General features: G+C 49.0%; 1 protein-coding gene across 5 annotated transcripts; it reads left to right on the top strand.

Moving 5' to 3' along the window:
• Nucleotides 1-9,815: 9,815 nt before the first annotated feature.
• On the top strand, nt 9,816-18,993 carry SERTAD4 (SERTA domain containing 4). 5 transcript variants are annotated; one of them, XM_074988521.1, is made up of 4 exons: nt 9,816-10,250; nt 11,563-11,749; nt 13,195-13,310; nt 16,683-18,993. In XM_074988521.1, exons 2-4 carry the CDS (start codon nt 11,578-11,580, stop codon nt 17,439-17,441), a joined length of 1,047 nt encoding a protein of 348 aa, XP_074844622.1. In that variant the 5' UTR covers nt 9,816-10,250; nt 11,563-11,577; the 3' UTR covers nt 17,442-18,993. The 5 variants fall into 5 exon arrangements, with proteins under 5 accessions (XP_074844622.1, XP_074844621.1, XP_074844623.1 ...); XM_074988520.1 differs by lacking the exon at nt 9,816-10,250 and adding an exon at nt 10,295-10,545; XM_074988522.1 differs by lacking the exon at nt 9,816-10,250 and adding an exon at nt 10,295-10,584.
• The last annotated feature ends 855 nt before the right edge of the window (nt 18,994-19,848 follow it).

Raw genomic sequence — 19,848 nt, 5'->3', positions numbered from 1 at the left:
CATGTCTATTAAAGAAATGGGAGAAAATAGAATTAGGTCTTGTGCGAGAGGCTGGACATCTGGATTTGGATAACCTAAATCAGGAGAGGAGTCAAGGAAAAAAAAACACACCCATCACGCTCTGATTTCATGTGAATTCCCCCCATGTAGAGCTGGGAGTCCGTCTTGAGAAAATCTTGTGACTTGCTTGAGTTTCCCTGAATTAAGGGCCAAAAAGTACAGGAAAAACACTAGACTTGGCAGGTCTGTTGTTTATCTACCTCTGAAGGATGAAGAGCTGAATTGACCCTATTGGCAGGTAACTCTGTTGTGGCAGGAGAGGGATTTCAGAGGTAACTTAATTCTTGCTCTGCTGTTGGCACATGTTCATCTATGTATACCCAGTAGCTTTAAGCTGCATTTTCCAATGCAGTGTGCATATGAATGGATGGAAAAATCACACATCTGCAAGGCCTGGGGTGATTTTATGCCCACCTATATCTTGAGTCTTATTTTCTCCTTTCCCTTTCATCTCTCTCGTTCCCCCCACTCCATCATTCTCCTATCTGCTATCAGATGCCTTTGTCTGATCTATGACTTCTTATCTCTCCTCTTTCAAACCTGCCTCTTCAATCAACTGCTTACTTCTCTTCCTTAATAATCCCCACCGCTTCCCTCACCTCAGCTGCTATCAAGTGGTCACAGAGAGGTAGCTATGTTAGTCTGTATCCTCACAAAAGAAAACAGCAGTCCTGTAGCACTTTAAGGACTAACAAAACGATTTATTTTATCCTGGGATACATCCATTTCTTCACATCTGGACATTCAGAATTTCTAGATCTGCGGAAGTGGGTTTGTCCCACCTAAACTCATTGCCTAATAAATCATTTTGTTAGTCTTTAAAGTGCTACAGGGCTGCTGTTTTGCTGTCAAGTACTTTGCCATGTGCCGTTGTGTTTGTTCGGGTGTGGGATTGAAAGTGGGGCACGGGAGGGACCAGCACCAAACCCAGCTGGGTAACATGCGCTGGTCATTTGTGTGGCTACTATCTAGCGGTGTTAGTTTATGATCACAATGAAGGGACAGAGACGAGACAGAGCTCCCTTCCCACTTTGATATGTCTGTGTCTGTCTCTCTTTCTGTCTCTCCATGCAGTCTTGGGTCTCTGCTGCCTCTGCCTGCAAGCTGCACTGTTACCCAGCTTATCATGACCAACCCTGGTGGCACTTGACTAAGTTTCTGTTATTGTGGACAAAACCATTTCACTGTCCCTCAAGCCCTTAGTGTGGGAACCTTCTTTCAGTCTTCCCTTGTTCTGGCTGCTGCTTCCTCAGTGTTTCTACATCCGCTCCCCATCTGCTGCATCCACATGACAGCTAACTCTCCTCCAGGCCCAGAGCATCTCTATTGTGGCAGTTAATACATGATCAGAGCCACCTCCTGCCATTCAAACTCAGCTATGGATGGAGCTCACTGCCCTCCCTCTCCCTGGCCCCAGCTCCTGACCTGTCTCAAGTGCTAGTTGCCTTTCAGCCCCCTGCAAAGGGCTCCCCAGCTCAGTGGCTTCCCTCTTGTTCTGCCCTGCTCCAGCCAGGCTGCCAGCCCTGCTTTCCACCAGGATCAACCCTCTCTGCCTGATCTGCAAGGGCCCATCACTTCCCCACCCCAGCGTGCACCTCTGCCAAGACAACTGAGCCAGTTCCTAAGCTGAAAAGGAGAGAGGGGCAGAGTTCCACTTCATATGTGTGTGTAATTGTAAATGCAAATACAAATGTGGCATGCTGTATGTCTTTGGCCCACCACGTCTATGCCTGGCTTGGACCTGGAATGCAATTTTTGAAATAGCTGGGTGCTATTTTGAAATGAATTTTAGCTGCATCTATACTAGCAAGCTCTTTCAGATTAGCCAGGGCTCTTTCAGAAGAACAGCTGGAGCACCTACGCACAAAAATGTGCTCCTTTGCATTCCTTCCAAAAGAATGCAGCGCTTCCTCTGGAGGCTGTATTCCGCTCCCGGACCAGGAAGAGTGCCGTCTTCCGAAAGAATCTTTCCCAAAAATGTGTGTTGACACTTTGTGAGCCCTTCTTCCAAAAGAGTAGACCTCCATGGTGCCGGCCAGCTGATGCACAGAGAGGCCCCTGCCAGCACCATCAGGGGTCTATGGTTTCTGCCTCCAGCTGCTCTTAAAACTGCAAGGACTCAGAAACTCTGCATCAGGAGGCTGAGAGCATGAAGGCAGTGAGCACATGGGCTGCTGCACCACATACCCTCCAGCCACCGCTGCAGTGTCCGGAGCCACCATGGCTACCACCCAGGAGCCCTGCAACCCCCAGGGGCCCTCCAGGAAGCCTTTGGAGGAGTCCCAGGAGCCCACCTGGGCCATGAAATGGACAGCCTCCCTCATGGACCGAGACAGAGCTCCAGGACCTCCTGGGCTCTGGCAACATAAGGAGGTTCTCCACCAGCCAGGTCCGGTGCAAGGTAAAAGAACTCAGGTAGGCATACATGCAGGCCCAGGATGGCAACAGATGGTCAGGGCAGGCTCTGGCCACCTGCCTGTACTACTGGAAGCTATGGGAGCTCCTTGCTGGTGAGGACAGCTCCCCACGCTGCAGCACCCTGGACTCCACAGCCCCAGAGCCCCTGGCACATCAGAGGGGGAGCTAGGTCCAGGAGAGGACCATCCTGGACCTACCAACCAGACCTGGAGCCAGAGGTCTCATCCAGGGACAAGGCCTCAGATGGGTCACTGATGATTGAGGTGTCCTCAGCCTCCTCCAGCTGCGCCACCTTGAGCCAGGTGTCTCCCGACCTTTTCGAGGGATCCCTTGGTGAGTGCATGCTGTGTTGCATACCCTGGGGCAGGAGGGGAGGTGCGCCCACTTTCTGGCACATGGGGACTGGCCCAACCCCGGACATCCCACCCTGGAGTGTACCTCTGGCATGCGGGCACACCTGCAGGTGACACCCAGCACCCAGCCCTGTGAGCTGCACACGTGTGTGAGGAGAACGGGGTGGGAAGGGGCAGGCTGTGATCAGCTCACCCACCAACCAAATGGGGAATCTCCTTTGCCTGGACAACGCCCCCAGGCCTGCTAGCCCGCTCCCCAGTGGGTGGGGGGGCGGGGGAGCCTGTCATGGCCAACACCATCCACAAGGTGTCACAGAAGCCACGTGCGGCATGGCCACCATGCATGGAACATGTGCCACTGCTACAGGGCCATCCCTGGGACATGCCTGTCCCCCAGGGTCAGGAGCCAGGGCAGCTGCCCACAGGGGACAGCCTCCTGCCTGCCCACCAAGGTTGAGCAGTATGAGTGGGGCTTGGGGCGGGGGAGGAAGTTGGGTTAGTGGCATCATTGGATGAGTGGGGCTTGGGGAGGAGCTGGGGTTGTGGGGGTGTGGGGGGTGCTGCAGGGTGGCTGGGCCTTGGAGGAGAAGGTGGGTTTGTGGGGGTGTTGGGGGCTGCAGGGTGAGTGGGGTGCTGGGTTTGGGGGAGCCGGTGTGTACGTAGAGGGGAGGAGAAGGCTGGGGTCGGTCTGCCCCCTGCCACTTCCTCCCCTTTATCCCCACTACCTGTTGTCCTGGCTACTCCTCCCTGCCCTGGTCCATGGAGGGTGCAGCAGCTCGGCCAGTCCTGGTCCATGGAGGGTGCAGCAGCTCGGCCAGTCCTTCTGGCTGCAGCCCAGCTGACTGGGTGCCAGTCCGTGCAGTGGAGCGAGGAGGAAGCTTGCACCTGTGTCACTTGAGCTGTCTTCTGCTGGGTGTGGCTCATGCCTCTTCCTGTGACTCACTTTACCTCACTGCCTCCTTATCTGTAGGACAGAGCAGTTGGGACGCCTGTCTGTGAGGAACCACATCCTCACAGTGGGGTTCAAATAACTTTCTACTTAGTGTCTCACAGGTAAGGCCTAGTCACACATACACACCGCTGCTGTGGCTGGGTGTTAAACAGAGAACACACTGACTACCGTTGACTTGCTGATGTACTATTTACAGAGATACCACCCACTTTTTACACCCCAGTGCCTACTACTTACTCCCTGGGGTATTGCAAGTGGTTTTCAAAGAGCTACATAAAGAGAAGGCCCTATGTGGTCATACCAGCTTGCTGCCTCTCTTCAAATACAAGACAGCGCAATGGTCTTGTAACCCAGGGTTGTGAATTCAGTCTTTGAGGGGGGTCTTTCAAGGTCCTAGGGCAGCTTAGATTAAAAAAAAAGTGGGTCAGGGATGGTGATAGGTCCTGCTGTGAGTGCAGAGGACTGGACTTGACCTTTCACGCTCCCTTCCTGTTCTATGAGATATGTAGATCTGCTTGATAGGGTTTTCTTTGGGAGTGAGGGAGGATGTGGCAACATCTGGATGGCTGAGCTACTAGCACATGCTCCCCTGCAAAAGGAGATACTGACACAAGTATGGTTTGACATTATTTATTAAGGGCTGTCTTGTATTCACGTGCATTGCGACTCCTGAAGTACTGATTTTGAAAGTGAATTTGAAAGAAAAGTCTCTTCTTGCTATTTGGGTTGCAGACTCCTGGTCTAGGCTCTGGGTAGGTTAATGCCCCCCCTCACTAGAGCCAACACACAGATAACATTCTTACAGTCCTCCCCGGGGGGCCTCCTGCCAACAGAGCTCAATCCCTTCCTTGCCCGAATCCCTCAGACAAATTGTCTGTCCCAGTAACTGCTCATGGCAGGAACAGAGAGGTAGCAGCGTTAGCCTGTACTCCAACAAACCAAAGCAGCAGAAATGTAGCACTTCAAAGACTAACAAAATGGTTTATTCGGTGATGAGCTTTCGTGGGACAGACCCACTTCATCAGATCAATTTCATTTTCAATACATACTGACATTTATAAGTACAGAGGACCAAAAAAAAAAATGCAATAAGAACTGACAAATCAAATAGGATTGAAGGAAGGGGGTGAGAAGTAGGGGGATGGTAATTGTCCTGTCTGAGATGCTTATGGGCATCAAAGGAAGGGAAGCAGTCCTTGTAATGCATGAGGTAGTTGATGTCTCTGTTCATACCATGTGTTAATGTGTTAAATTTGAATATGTGCTCTAACTCACAAATATCTGGCTCTAATCTGTTATTAAATTCTCTGTGTTCCAGGATACAAATTCTTAGGTCTTTAACATGGCAGGGTCATTCTGATAGGCAGTATGTCCAATTTGCTGTCTCCCTACCCGGACAGTGCACTTTGTCTGCAACTGTAATCCATGCCGGCCAGCTCACTCAGTGCTTAGTGTGCCTCCTGCCCTACCCATTTCTCCGGGGTAGGCAAGGTGCTCTCCTCAACTGCATCTGCCTTGGCATGTTTTGTACCTACTCTTTAACTTCCAGACAGATTTTATACAGCCAGTGTCTTCAGGTCCTGGGCAAGCCTGAGGTGCTCAGCACTATAATAAAGAAATGTGGTTTTGTTATAATTTATTATTTATCATTTATTAGTTATTTATTATTTCCCTTTTCTTACGAAATAATGACTATATATTTATAAACAGGAGGTGGTGCAATTTTATATTCTTGCCTCAGGTGTTAAATTACCTAGTTACAGCACTGCCTAGAATAGTGCCCCCCCAGCCTCAGTCCCTCCATCCATGTTGAAATTGCCCCCCATCCCAAGCCCTCCCCAATGTATATAGTTGCCTCTGTTCACCGATGTATATAGTTCAATGCAAAGTTTTTATTTTTCTAACATTCTTATGTTTGAGTAAAGCTTAATAGTTCCAACAAGCCCCGTACCCCCATTATTGGGAGGGGGAATGGTGAGGGATGGATGGGCAGGAGGGGCCTGCGGGAGGTGCTCTGCTGGGGGTCATTCCTGCCTGCAGGCAAAAGCTTTCCAGAGAGCATCCCCGATGTGAAGCCCATTGCGGTGGACCTGGCAGTCAGGCCCTGCAGCAAGCTGCTCAGATCTGGGGCTGTCCTTGGGCATCCAGTCCTGGGAGAAGATCTCCTTCCTAGCCTTGACCAGGTTGTGGAGGGCGCAGCAGGCTCCCATAACCTGGGGGAATGTTCTCCACCCTAACATCGAGGTGCATTAAGAGGCACCGAAATCTTGCCTTCAGGTGGCCAAAGGCATACTCAATGGGAGCCTGTGTGAGCCAGCCATTGAAGACCTCCTGGGACGGTGTGAGATGGCCCATGTATGGCTGCATAAGCTAGGGCTGAGAGGGTAGGCCGAGTCTCCCACCAGGTAGAGGGACATGGTGACATCCCCAACAATGTGCTCCCGCTGAGGGGTATAAGTCCCAGCCTCCATCCTGTGGTACAGAGTTACTGAAAACATGGGCATTGTATGCCCAGCCTGGCCAGCCCAAATAAATATCCATGAACTGGCTCCAATGGTCCACCAATGCCTGGAGCACAACGCAGTGGTATCTCTTCCTATTCACATAGTGGCCGTTGCCGTGGTCCGGTGCCCTGGTGGTGCTGTGCATGCTGTCAATCGCTCCAATATAATCAGGGAAGCCGAGGGCAGCAAACCCTGTGACAGCCACGTTGAAGTCTGTGATGTGCACAAGCCTCCGGAGCAGCACCTGGGTGATGGCTCTCATGACCTGGAGGGAAGGGAGAGCAGGCAAGCTCATGGGTGTGACCTGGAGTGGCCCTGCTCCCCTCTCCCATCCTCTGTGCAGCCCCACAGCCACCTCCCCCACTCCCTGTGCTAGGCTGATGAGTGGAGCATGCCTGACCTTGAGGACAACAGCCCCGAAGGTGGACTTGCCCACTCTGAACTTCTTCCCAAGGGAGCAGTAGCTGTCCGGGGTGGCCAATTTCCAAATGGCAGTGGCCACACACTTCTCCACAGAGAGGGCTGGTTGCATCAGGGGATGGAGGCGAGCCAGCTGCAGAGCTCCACAAAGGTGTCCTCCTTCGTTCTGAAGTTTTGCAGCCAGTGCCATGATCCTACCAGTCAGAACTCACAGGGTAGGTCCAGACCTTCCAGGTGGCCTGCAGGTGGCACATCAAGGACTGTGGTGGGTTCGGTCCCTCAGGGCCAGGTCTCCAGCACTGCAGGAGGTGGAGGATGGCCGCCAGCAGGCAAGCCAGGGAGATCCTGTGGGTTTGCAGCTGCTGTGGATCCCTGGCTCTTGCAAGCGAGTGTCAAAACCGGGCACAGGCTCAACTTCACTGTAAACAGCTCAGCAGGCCTCAGCAGCATGTGCAGGGAGGGGGCCCTTTAATGCTGCGCACAGCACCCCTGGAAGGGCTTTCTGCCCAAGTGACGCCATCCGCAGCATTTCCTGGCCCGTTCTTATGAAAGGGAGCCCAGGACTGTGTGGACACACTCTTTCGAAAAGCTGGATAGCTCTTTCAGTCTGCTTTTTGTGTATGGAGGTGATCCTTCAAAAGACAATCTTCCAGAAGATCATCTTTCAAAAGATCACTATAGTGTAGATGTGGCTTTTGGGTATAGTAGTTATTTGGAAGCAAGATTTTTCAAAATAGCTGTTTTGAGGTGTAGACATAACCTTAGATTGCGAGCTCCGCAGGGCAGGGATTGGCAGGGGGTTGGACAATGCCCAACACAACTGGGCTTTTGGGCACCAGGCACAGCCAGAAAAGTTGGGCAAGTTCATATCCTAAGTATGTGACTCAACAACCCTTTAATGCAGCCAGGAACTTCAAGGCGCTCTGGTGTGTAGACTGACATTTGGGCCCTGAACCACTCTGCTCCTGAAGGGCTAAGGAAATCGCGAGCTAAGAATGGAGAGGCCTCTGTAAGTCTTTTTCTTTGCCTTTATTGATCTGAGACCCTCAGTATTATTGTAACAAGCCTTTTAAATGGAACTTCTGCATTTAGTGGTGTTCTGCCACTGTACAAAGAGCCCCATTCTTTGACACTGCAGCAGACTTGTTACAAAAGTGAATGGCATCGTCAGAGCTCTCTCATTAACATCACAATGACTCTGGCGGAATAGTGACTGAAAATCGGAGCAGAGTACCAGTGCCTAGCAGGGCTACTGTAGAACACTGCAGGCAGAGAAATGTTGGATATGTTAACGTTCAGGCTGTTGGAGGTGCCTTAGGCATGTACCTGCCTAGTGCAGGCAGTTGGCTGGCAATGTGGAAAAGCTGTGGTAGCCTAAGGATCATGGGCTGAAGCAATAGAAAAGGCTGCGGAGCCCACCCAACAGCTCCAACGTGGGTAGTTTTAGGTGTTGAATTCTGCCTGAAGTGTCGATCTTCTGCTGCAGCTTTGGGTAGTCCTTGTGCTGGGCACTCAGGGAGACCTACCTCAGTTCTTTTACTAGCCAGTTGCATTAATGGAAGCTCGCCAGTCACAAGTTATTCTGGAAAGGATCAATGAACCACATGGGAATTGGCTCAAATCCGTCCACTGCAGGTGATACTGTGATGTGGATGGATTGCGAGGGTGACTGGGAGACTAGAGAAAGTGGTTTCTATTTCTCTAGGCACTCGGGATAAATTCTATCATCCTTAGTCCAGTGGAATAGCATACTGACCTATAGGCAGTCAGAATGAAGCCCCTGTTGAAGCAGGGAGGTATTATTTATCTTGGGTTGACATAGAAAGTGATGCTTAAAACCATTTTCCCCAGAAATGACTAGTTTGGAGTCTCACCTATAGACTATTGTCTGCAACTCTTGCTTAAACCAAGGGGAGGGAGCAGCACCGCAAATTAGAGGCCCTCTTTGAAATTTCGGGCACCAGTCTCTGCACGTAAAGCAGTTTCTCGGCTGCGACATGGGGGATGGTGACACTTACCTTTGTGAAGTGCTTTGAGATCAATAGGTGAAATGTTCTGTAAGTGTGAGGTATTATGCTTTATTCTTTGTTTTTATTACAATATAAAATGTTAGAGAGACTAGATTGTTTGTGGCCAGTGGCTGTTTATAAAAGTTAAACCAACTCACCTCTCTGCATTTCGTGTGTTCCAAAGCAGGCCCAGTTAATGTACTTAAAAACTGGTCTGCACAACTGTATTTCTCACCGAGTCTGTTTCTACCTTTAGAACTGGGTGGAAGGCACGCCAGCCTGTTGTGCTTTTCAGGTATGCTGTCTGGGTGTTTGTGCTCAAACACAGAAAGCTGAATTTGAAATTAAATACAGATTTATTTAAAAAAAAAAGAGGGACAGAAAACTTTTCTTCCAAATGTTATTCTAACACAAACAGCTGTCAGAAAAACGAGCTGCGAGAGATGCTGGTTTATAAGAAGTTGTTAAATGGAAAGGAATCCTGAACAGCACAGGTCTCCAGTTCCAATATCTTGATCTAAGGACAGACGCTAAGACTTGACACAGTGTCAGCATCAGGACGCGGATGTCCCCATGTGAGTGACTGCTCTGAGGAGATTATTGAGTAGATCAGTTGATCGGGCTGGTCAGTGACAGCATAATCTTGGTTTCTGTAGCATAGATTTGATTTTAGTTGGTTCTCAGTCCTGACTGACACTGAATTTCTTTCAGTTGGGATCAGCCTGGCCATGGGGGGCACGCTAATCGTAAAGAAGTTAAACACAGGAACTAATAATCTAGGAGGCGAGTAGGTCGTGGCCAATAATGCGTTACCGAAGGAGGTGGTGGAATCTCCATCCCTAGAGCTTGTAGAGTCCCGGTTTGACATGGTCCTGGCTGGGATGATTAAGTTGGGGTTGATCCTGCTTTAGGCAGGGGGCTGGACTGGATGCCCTTCTGAGATCCCTTCCAACCCGAGGAGTCCCTGATTCTATGAATTCCCAGGCCCTTGTTCTTTGGCCAGTAAAAGCAAAGCTTAATGGACAGCCTACCCAGGAGCGCAAGAACTAAAAGTGCCGCGTCTGTCCCCGTGTTTAAGGGAATTCCAAGCCCCATAACAATCTGGGTTCCGCAGGGAAGTTGAATCTCGCAGTCCTCCCTCAGCCCAAACGCTCGCAGACTTCAGTCGGGATCTCATTTGTCTCCCACGGCGCCAGGTGCCGGGCGGGCGAGGGAGGGCTGCAGGAGGGAGCCGTGGCGGTTACCTGCCCAGCCACCCTTGTCCACTGCCTGTGCATCCGCCAGAGGTCAACGATGGGCTCTTCTCAGCGGCTCCTGCCGCTGCTTCTGCCGGCCGGGTGCAAGCGGGGACCTCAGACAGCCCCCTCTGCCGGTTCCCCGCTGCCTCCCCGGGGCGCCCTGGCGGGCTGCAGCAGCGCAGACCTCCGACTCGCAGGGGGAGGCAGCTCATTGCCAGCGAGCTGGGGGCGGAGCGCCGCGCGCTGTGCTGCCCCCGGTGCCGCGCCGGAGGGGGAGCGGACGCCCCGCGCCCGAGGTGAGCTCGCGGTGCGCCTGCCCTGGGCGGCAGGCTGGCGCGGCCCGGGAGTCCCGGCTCCTGCCCGCTGCTCCGCCCCCCCCCGCGTGCTTGGCTCCGGCGGGACCGCAACTCCCGGCGTGAAAGCGCCGCCAAGATCGTGTCTGCAGCTCGCCGCGCTGTGACTGGGGCCGCTCCAGTGCGGTCCGGCCGGGCTGCTGCCAACAGCTGCCCGGGGCTCGCGGCGCCTGCCGAGCCTGGGCGGCGGCGGCGGAAGAGAGCGCGAGGCGAGCCCGGGGAGCGACCGGGCTGATTGGTACATGCCCGCGGCGAGCGCCCGGCGGAGCTGCGCGCGGTTGGTTTGCACGTTTCCCATGGGGGCGGCGGTCAGTGTCATGCGGGGGTAGCCAGTGCCTGGCTGGCGTTCGGGACCTGGCGGGGTCAGTCCTGGGGGAGGTCAGTGCCTGGTGGGGGTGGGAGGTCAGTGCCTGGAGGGGGGGCTCAGTACCTGGAGGGGGAGGTCAGTACCTGGCGGCGGGGGGGGGGGGGTGTGAGTGCCTGGCGGGGGCGGGGGAGGTCAGTGCCTGGCGGCGGGGTGTGTGTGTGAGTGCCTGGCTGGGGGGGGGGGGGGGGGGGGTCAGTGCCTGGCGCGGGGGTGTGAGTGCCTGGCGGGGGTGGGAGGTCAGTGCCTGGCGGGGTGGGGGCTCAGTACGTGGAGGGGGAGGTCAGTGCCTGGCAGGGGGGTCAGTCCCGGGGGAGGTCAGTGCCTGGCGGGGGGGTCAGTGCTTGGCGGGGGGGTCAGTCCCGGGGGAGGTCAGTGCCTGGCGGGGGGGTCAGTGCTTGGCGGGGGGGTCAGTCCCGGAGGTCAGTGCCTGGCGGAGGGGCTCAGTACGTGGAGGGGGAGGTCAGTGCCTGGCGGGGGGGTCAGTGCTTGGCGGGGGGGTCAGTGCCTGAAGGGGGAGGTCAGTGCCTGGCGGGGGCGGGGGCGGGCGCCTGGCGAGAGGCGGGGACGCTCCAGGCGCGCGAAGCGGCCCCGGCTGCAGAGAGCGGCTCCCCGGCTGAGGGCAGGGCGAGGGACGCGGGTGCAGAGGCCCCGGCTGGGGGCGGAGAACAATAGCCCGCGGCAAGGAAGGCGGGCGGGACCGCCGAGCCCGACCGCCGCCGGAGCCCGAGGTGGGGCAAGGGCTCGCCCGGCGCTGCGCCCGTAGGCCCGGGGAGCAGACGCGGGGGCGGAGCAGCAGTGCCCGCGGCGGGAAGCCGGAGCCGGAGCCGGGCCGGGTAGGGGGCGGCGGTGGCGGCTGCCCGGCTGAGCCGCTGCGGGTTGTGCTTGCAGGTCGGCGGCGCAGCCATGGCTCTGGTGCTGGCCATGCAGCGGTTCTGCGGGCCCATTGTCTCGGGAGCCGCCGCCGAGCCCGCGGAGTACCAGAGCCCGTGGGAGGCGCACTGCGGCCGGCAGGCGAGCCCCGCGGATCCCGCCCAGGCTCGGCAGCCTGCGGACAGGGCACCGGGCCATTCGCCAGGTAGGGCTCAGGGCAGCGCGGCTGGTGGCCGGGGGGGGAGGGGCGGTGCGGCAGCGGGTGGGTGGTGGGGGTGGGGAGCGTGGGGGTACCAGTCCCCCGGAGGGCAGGGTGCCCTGGGCAAAATGAATGGCATCCACGCGCTCTCCAGTGCCCCCGAGGAGCGAGTCAGCGCCCTTGGACAGAGACCTGGAGTCCTCCGCCCGGCTCCTGCATGCAGCAAGGCACCCTGCTCTGCCTTCCTTCATCCTACCCAGGCTGTCCCTGGCTACTGCAATCCCACACTCATTTCCATTTCACCATCTGCGGAAGCCTAGAGAGAGGTCGGAGGTTGATTAAAGCTATCACGTTTGAAATGAACATTCATATGGTGCGCAGGTTTGGAGCCAAGGCTCCCTGCATCTGGGGTCATGCTTGGATTAGCTAAAATCCAAAAGGCTTCCTTAGAAAGTCCCAAGATACTACACTGTCACCCTCTGAAAGGCTAAAGATCACACATTTGTGGCTAGCTGGCATTTCTTTTCTGTACACTGTAAGGAAACCTGCACACCTGGTTATTATAACCAGATGTTTCTCCTCAATGCATTTCTGTATTGGCCAAAATAGGACTTGGGCTTCCGATAGAGAGATGAAACAAGAAGTCCTATGACACCTTATAGCCTAACAGATATTTTGGAGCATAAGCTTTCGATAAACTATGGAGATGGTAACTTTTTGGTGCAGGGTGGGAGGTGAGGAAGGAGACAGAGGCCCAAACATGCCCATACTTCTTTGGATTGTTGTAAAGATAAAATATTATTACATTTTGGATTGTAACTCTTCTGGGTGCCAGTTAATAAAAGCATCAAGTAGTGTGAATGGTGCTGTAAAATATGTTTGTCCAAAGACATGTTACCTATTTTTGCCATGAAAGGTAAAAACAGTCTTTTTACTTTTTGTTGGCTATATCTGAACTATGCCTGAGTCTGCTGTAAGTTTTTTACACTGCAACACAAAATGATCAACTTCTGAAAAATTGTTTTAAGCTACTAAATCTTATTCCAGGTGTATGGAATATATTTAGTAATTCTAAAGTAAAATTTCTTCTGTGAGTCCTAGCCCCTGGAATCCAAACAGGCTGTGCTGGCAAATAGGCTGCTACTTGTTAGGCTTGTAAACTCAGAATGAAAGTTTTATTGAAGAAAAATATACAAAGAATGTTTAAGTAGGCCAAATGAACTAATATCCTACAGTGTCTATCCCAATAACTTTTGATTGCCCATGTTAGCCTATTGCATCGTATGAACTATTTATTAGTAAGATAAAAAGTTTATTTTTTACCACTGTCAATATATATAAACAAATGTGGTAGACTTATCTTGTAATGAGAAGGGAAATGAAAAGTATTTTGTTTGGAGAACCTCCGGCAAACCACATGTCATTTGTCATATCTGATTTATTACCCACAGGATCACATTACAGGGGAATTTCAAATCCTATAACAACATCCAAGATTACATACTTTAAAAGGAAATATGTGGAAGAAGAGGATTTTCATCCACCACTCAGCAGCTGTACGCATAAAGTATGTTTTACAGACATTTTTTTCGTAACTGAGCATTTCAGATATTTAGTAACACTTGCTTGACTCATTTCCAGAAGTTGAAACACTCCACCAAATGATGACAAGAATCCAGCTGTTTGCATACAAATAGTTCACACTTTTTTGGTTTTGTTTTATTATTGTCATCACATAGTTTAAGAAACAAAGGGCTTGGTTCAGCTATAATAACAATAAATATAAACACTGTATAACTTACTTTTCTCACATTTTATTCATAAGCAGTTAACACTGTGTTTACGGAGCTTGTTCTGGATCTTACACACAAAAATACATAATGTAAATTTAACAATAGTAACAGAGAGAAAGCCGTGGTAGTCTATATACTATCAAAACAAAAAAAGCAGTCAAGTAGCACTTTAAAGACTAACAAAATAATTTATTTTGAGCTCGCCACCTAATAATTATTTTGGTAGTCTTTAAAGTGCTACTTGACTGCTTTTTTTTGTTTTGATAGTAAATTTAACAAGAGTAAGCTCCAGGCTCTCACATTTTTTAGTACTCCTTTTCCAGGATTGTTGGGCTCAATATAACCTATCAGGGTCTAAATCTTATTTAGAAACAACATTATTTGAAAGAGTAGTATAGATGACTACAAAATTTAATCTGACCTGTATAAAAGAAAGGGAAAAGAAAACTTCTAACAACACAAAAGTATCAAATTCAAAACCCAGACAGCATCGTTTTTCTAGAAGGGGGTGTGGGTGAAGTTATAGTTTGTATTTCCCATGTGACCACACACTGATCTTCAACAGTTCATAGGACATCTTAGAAAACTTACTACGTGCCAGTTTGTTAAGTGCTCAATCCTGCAAGGTGCTGAGCTCCTTGTCCTGCACTTTGGTGGATCAGGGTTGATTTCTTTGGCTGTGCTGCATCATACATTTAGTATCTGGGATACAGATACGCCTTCCCTTGATGTATTCTTTTATTGCAAAAATCTGTTTTAATTAATACTTCTGAAAGGTATCACTTGGACAGGCTGTGCGACTGAGGCCCTCTCTCTGTCTCTAGAATGCCTCAAAGACAGAGGCAGTGCATGCTTCCCATAGAGGCTTCTAGTGAATCTCAATCTTTGCCCAGAGAGGCAAACCCTAGAGGTGAGAGGATAGTTCAGTTTCCCATTCATACCATGGACTATCTGTCACTGAGAAAGGAGCCCAGTTACGGTGATGATGTCAGACAGCTTCACACTTGGAAATGCAGAGTTAACTAGAAGATCATTTCAGAAAGACCTCAAAACAGCCATTGCAGGGCACCAATTTCCAGTTAATAGCATTAGCTGGAGTGAAACTGTTTCTGAGATGTGAAAGTCTGTCCCCCTTTATGAATCCCCTACAACATTTAATCAACTCAGGATCAGCTACACAATACATTTGCTGTAAAAAAGTGTTCTTTATTATATTTTGAAAACCTGGCACTTTAAACCCATTCAGTTGTCTTGTACAGATAGTTTTGCATTTCCTTGTCCCACTTTCCTCCAAAAATGAGTATGCCTTTGTCAGAAAGGGCTAGTGTAAAGACTAGCTATATAGTAGGCATGGAGGTCTGTGATAAGTCTATTTTGTCTTACCATTCTGTTGCTACTGAGAAAATGTGTAATGCTGGAATTAGGTCACCAGGTTATTCTTTTCAAGTATAAATACATTTTCTAGTTTTCATTATTACATGGGTGGGAGGGGAGAAGAGATGACTTTCCTGGGGTTTAATTGAAGAGCTCAGACACTTTGGTTTTCTTCTCATTCCTATGCATATGGTATAAAGAAAGATGTTCCCCCTCCTCCCTTCACAGACAATTCTCACTTTTGTCTAGTCACAGTGGGTGTGAGCCACTGGGTTGCTCTAGGATTCTGGAGTCAGTCTCCAGAACCCATGGCAGAGCATTCACAACAGAAGGTGTCTGGAACGTGACATTGCTGATCCTCCAGAGGCTCAAATTAGGGGTGTTCAGGTTAAAAGGCCAAACCTAACTCTTTGATCAAGACCTTAGATCAGCATCAGCAGTGTATGAGTGGCTCAAATTAACTTACGTGAATAGTTAGATTGTTGAAAACTAGTGCATTAGAGAGCAAAGCTTTGACTGTGAACTCATTTGAAAAGTGTCGCTGATTTTTGCTGTTAGATTGCACTGTATTCTCTTAGCCATGGCCCTGGGGTGGAGGGGAGCTGAAGGGGAGAGAAAAGCAACTGTGTTGAAAGTGCCCCAGTCCTCATAGCTACCACGTCCTTCTCTGCAAAAATGATGCAGCCAAATGGTGAAAGAGGGGAAAAGCAGAGCACAGCTGGGGGGGAATTGGAGTAGCCTGTGTGATGTACTGCTTCACTCCTACGCAGATTAAATTCTGTGCTAAAAATGGAAATTAGTTAATTCTACTGGCAGTAACCATTTACTACTCCTCCCCGCTTCAAGTCCCAAGGTAGGGGTCACAGAGCAGAGCCCAGGGCCTCCCAGGAGTAGTAACCTGACCGTGCTGCCAATGTTGAGAAGGAAATTCTGGCTGGAGCCTAGAAGGGAGAGCAAAGCTGTGAGCTTGTGGCCAGGATTTTCCATAAATCTACAGCCTCTTCTAGTTTCCTGACCTTGTTCCTGCCCAGCCACATTCCCACCAGACCCGGGGATTGTTGGGTGTAGTACTCAGCCCAACAGCTGCACTCCAGATGCCGCAGGGATATTTGATTGTTTTTACCACACTACCAACATTTTTCTACAAATCGTACAGTAAAAGAGTTTTGACTAATAGAGGCTCCTTATTGCGGAGGCCTATTTCACTGGCAGTTCTGACATTCATTCCGTCTGCACTGTTGTTCCTGGCTGGCCTGATAGCCTTAGAAGGCCTTGGGCATGGAGGGCCTGCCTGAAGAAATCAATTTCAGTCTGGAGGCTTTGGTGAAGTCCAACAGTGGATAGGTCCTGATCCCTGCTTTAGTCACATAAAAAAACCCACATCAACTAAAACATTTCAGGGAAATTGCATGGTAGCTTTACAGTTTACACAGGATGCAACTAGAAAGCCAGTTTTCCACATCTGTGTTTGATCACTCTAAAACCCGGCTTGGTGCATGCAGACAGTGTTTGCCTACACAGATCAAATACTTAGTTATTTGTCTGCCCTCTGTGAGTGCACTGCACATCTGATGTTCTGGCCATGAAGAATAGGGTCCCTTGATGCATGAGTGCACAAATTCAGAGGCCAAGCTGAGACCCCTATGGAAATTTGGCCCACCCAAAATACTAGCTAGGTTTACATACTGCCAATAGGGTGCTTAATTTTCTTCTTATTTCATAAAGCAAACCACTCACCCCCTTTTTGCCTCATCTGTCTCTTTTGTTTTCAGACCGTTTCTGTTTTTGAAGAGCGAGCGCACATTCTTTACATGTCTTTGGAAAAGCTGAAATTTATAGATGATCCTGAAGTCTACCTACGGAGATCTGTCCTCATCAACAATTTAATGAAAAGAATCCATGGAGAAATTATTATGCAAAACAACTGGTGTTTCTCTGCTTGCTCCTTTGGAGGTCCCTCATCACATGAGTGGTTTATGCCTCAAGACTGTCCTTATAGAAAACGTCTTCGGATGGCGAAGGAGGAATGTCAGAAGTTCCATACGTGCTGCTTTTATCAAGAGTGTGACAGTCACTATTTAAATTTACCCATCTCTGTTAATACTAATGGGGAGAATGCTTCTTCCTCTTCCTCCTCCTCCTCCTCCTCTTCCTCCTCCTGCCCTGTATCTTTGCCAAGTTGTTCCCACCAGGTGGATTATAGCATCGGCAGTACCCCTGTTTACAGGCGTGATGACCAGATTCTTGCCAATGAGATATTCATTACCAATGCCACGTCTCATGGTAATCAGGAAAAGGCAAAATTACATGATGAGAAAGGAGGTAATGAAACTGAAACAGATGGGGTCACTCCAAACTGTGAACCTATGAAAGGCAACCTTGCTCTTGAATGTAAAGGCAAATTTTATGATTATTTTGAGACTGGATGTAATGACAAGAGCAACATAAATGAATCTTGGAAAAAATCCTTAAGGAAAAAGGAATCTTTACCAAGTAATAAAATGTGTTGCAGCAAAGGAAGTAAAATATGAGCCATCTTTTTGCTGTAACTTTGAAGCGTGCACAGAATGTTAGCTATCAACGTTTTATTTTGAATGGATTTTTTATAGTTTTGTACAACAGACACAATCATGCCACAAACATTGCATATAGTTTTACATGACTGGAGAGCAGATTGCATAAAGCATCTGTATGATCTGCATCAGTGAGCTATTTATAAATGTGGAGACTTCATAAAGAGCACAGTTGAATTACTGCTTACAACTATAGTTTAGCTTTTGTTACTGAAAAGACCAATAAATCAGATGGCGAAAACATACCCTTTTATATGTGCCCTCTCCATGGCGTCTGCCATTAATTATGAGGAACTTCTATTATGTTTACCAATTAATTAGATGTTTGGTAAACAAATTGATATTGCCAGCAAGGGTGCTCTGCTTCTTGTAACACAATCTTTGTTGTGACAAAAGACTGGATACAATGGATTGGGATTAAACAGCTTCTGCACTGTCATAATGATATTGTTAAATTAAACTGGTATTTAACAGTCTCGTACAATTTACCAAGATAGGTTGTACTGTAAGGAAATACCTGTTTCTGGAATCTTAACCAGAAATACTATGTACAGCTCAGTAACTTGCATATTTTCAGCTCCGTTATAATTGATGAGGCTTATGGTGGTTTGTTATTATATAGGGCAGGTTTGTTGGTGCCTTACTTTTTATCTTAATTTTTGCCAATGTGAAAATTAAGCATAAAATCTGAGCGACAGCAGGGATTTAACCAAAACAGAAAAATAACCCTAAAGTGGATCAATATTATTAGAAACCTGTACCCTTCAAAATACTGAGTTCACCTTCTTATTCATACATCTCTATTTTTCCTTTTTGATGCTTGATTGCTTTTTAATTTGCTATCCTTCGGAAGGGATTTAAGAAACAATAGAGAGATGTGGCTTGTAAACAAGCACTAGATGCTTGAGCATTTCTATGGCAACTGTCTGTTGCTGAGGATATTTTTTTAAAATTCTTCCATATAATGAAGTTCATGAACCAATGGCATGCTTTATACTTTATTCTGTTTAGCATAATTTCTCTCTTTTAGATTGCAAAAGCATGTGGGGGTTTTATATGACTTTTGCTGTTGATTTAAGAAAAAACAAAAAGCACAATGTTAATAAATGATGTGCCGATAAGATTTTATCAGGAATAAAATGTGTTTTAATGTTAAAAAAGATTATTTTGGAGAATCAGGTCTTGAAGTTTCAATGATTAAAGACAAAATGTTCTCATTGTAGGTGCATCATTTTAAAAGACAAATTTTTAAAAGCATACATAATGCATTTTTCCGAGGTTGGTAAGAATATGTCGGGTCCTGGAACCAACTAACTAATGGATTCCACACCCACGTGGCCAGCTGGCCAGATGGGCTGTGTATGCCAGCCAACTCCAAACCAGAGATGACACCTTATTGCTTCCTTTCTCTGTCTGGGACATTATGAATCCTAACAACAGCTCATTCTTATTGGCTACGTCTACACTTACTAAAAACTTTGAAATAGCCATGCTAATGGCCAAATTGAAGAATACTAATGAAGCACTGAAATGCATATTCAGCACCTCATGAGCATGCAGCTGGGCATTCACTCGCCCACGGCTCATCTACACAGGGGTCCTTTTCGAGAGGACCCTGCCAACATCGAAATCCCCTTATTCCTATCAGCTGATAGGAATAAGGGGATTTCGATGTTGGCGGAGTCCTTTCAAAAAGGACCCCCCCATGTAGATGAGCCACGTGTGAGTGAACTGTGGCACTTTCGAAGTGCTGTGGCCAGCGGCATGCTAATGAGGCGCTGAATGTGCATTGCAGTGCCTCATTAGTATTCTTCGGTTTGGCCATTAGCATGGCCATTTCAAAGTTTTCAGTAAGTGTAGACACAGCCATTGGTTCTTGCCTGAGGAACAATTAGCTGTGTTTGTGCTGTCCATTGTTTACTGAGGCCTTGTCTACACTTACAAGTACCATCACCATCCATTCAAATAGCGTAGCTGAAGTTGACATACTGCAGCCTTTTGCACATGGTAAGGTCAACAGGGGCTCAGAACCAGCTACTGTTCTCATCCTGAGGGAGTACTGGTGTTGACACAAGTGAGCTGGGAGATTGATTTAGCGTGTCTTACAGCAAAATGCGAATAATCGATGGCTGGTGGATCGCTCACTTCAGTGTCAATCCACTACACAGTGTAGACAAGCCGTAAGGGTGAAATTTACTCCAGTGAATGGAAGCAATCCCTGTTCCAAATTGGGTGTAAGTGGGATTTAAGGGAGGCACAGAGCTTGTGCTCATCTTTTGCACAGGCATAAATTTCACTCTGGCATATCCATGGAGTTTAATAATGCAGAATCAGGTCCTGATTCTCTGCTGCATTGGGTCCCTTT

Source organism: Carettochelys insculpta, chromosome 3, assembly GCF_033958435.1.
Source record: "Carettochelys insculpta isolate YL-2023 chromosome 3, ASM3395843v1, whole genome shotgun sequence".
Classification (NCBI taxonomy): Eukaryota; Metazoa; Chordata; order Testudines; family Carettochelyidae; genus Carettochelys; species Carettochelys insculpta.
This window is presented reverse-complemented; position numbering and strand designations above follow the sequence as displayed.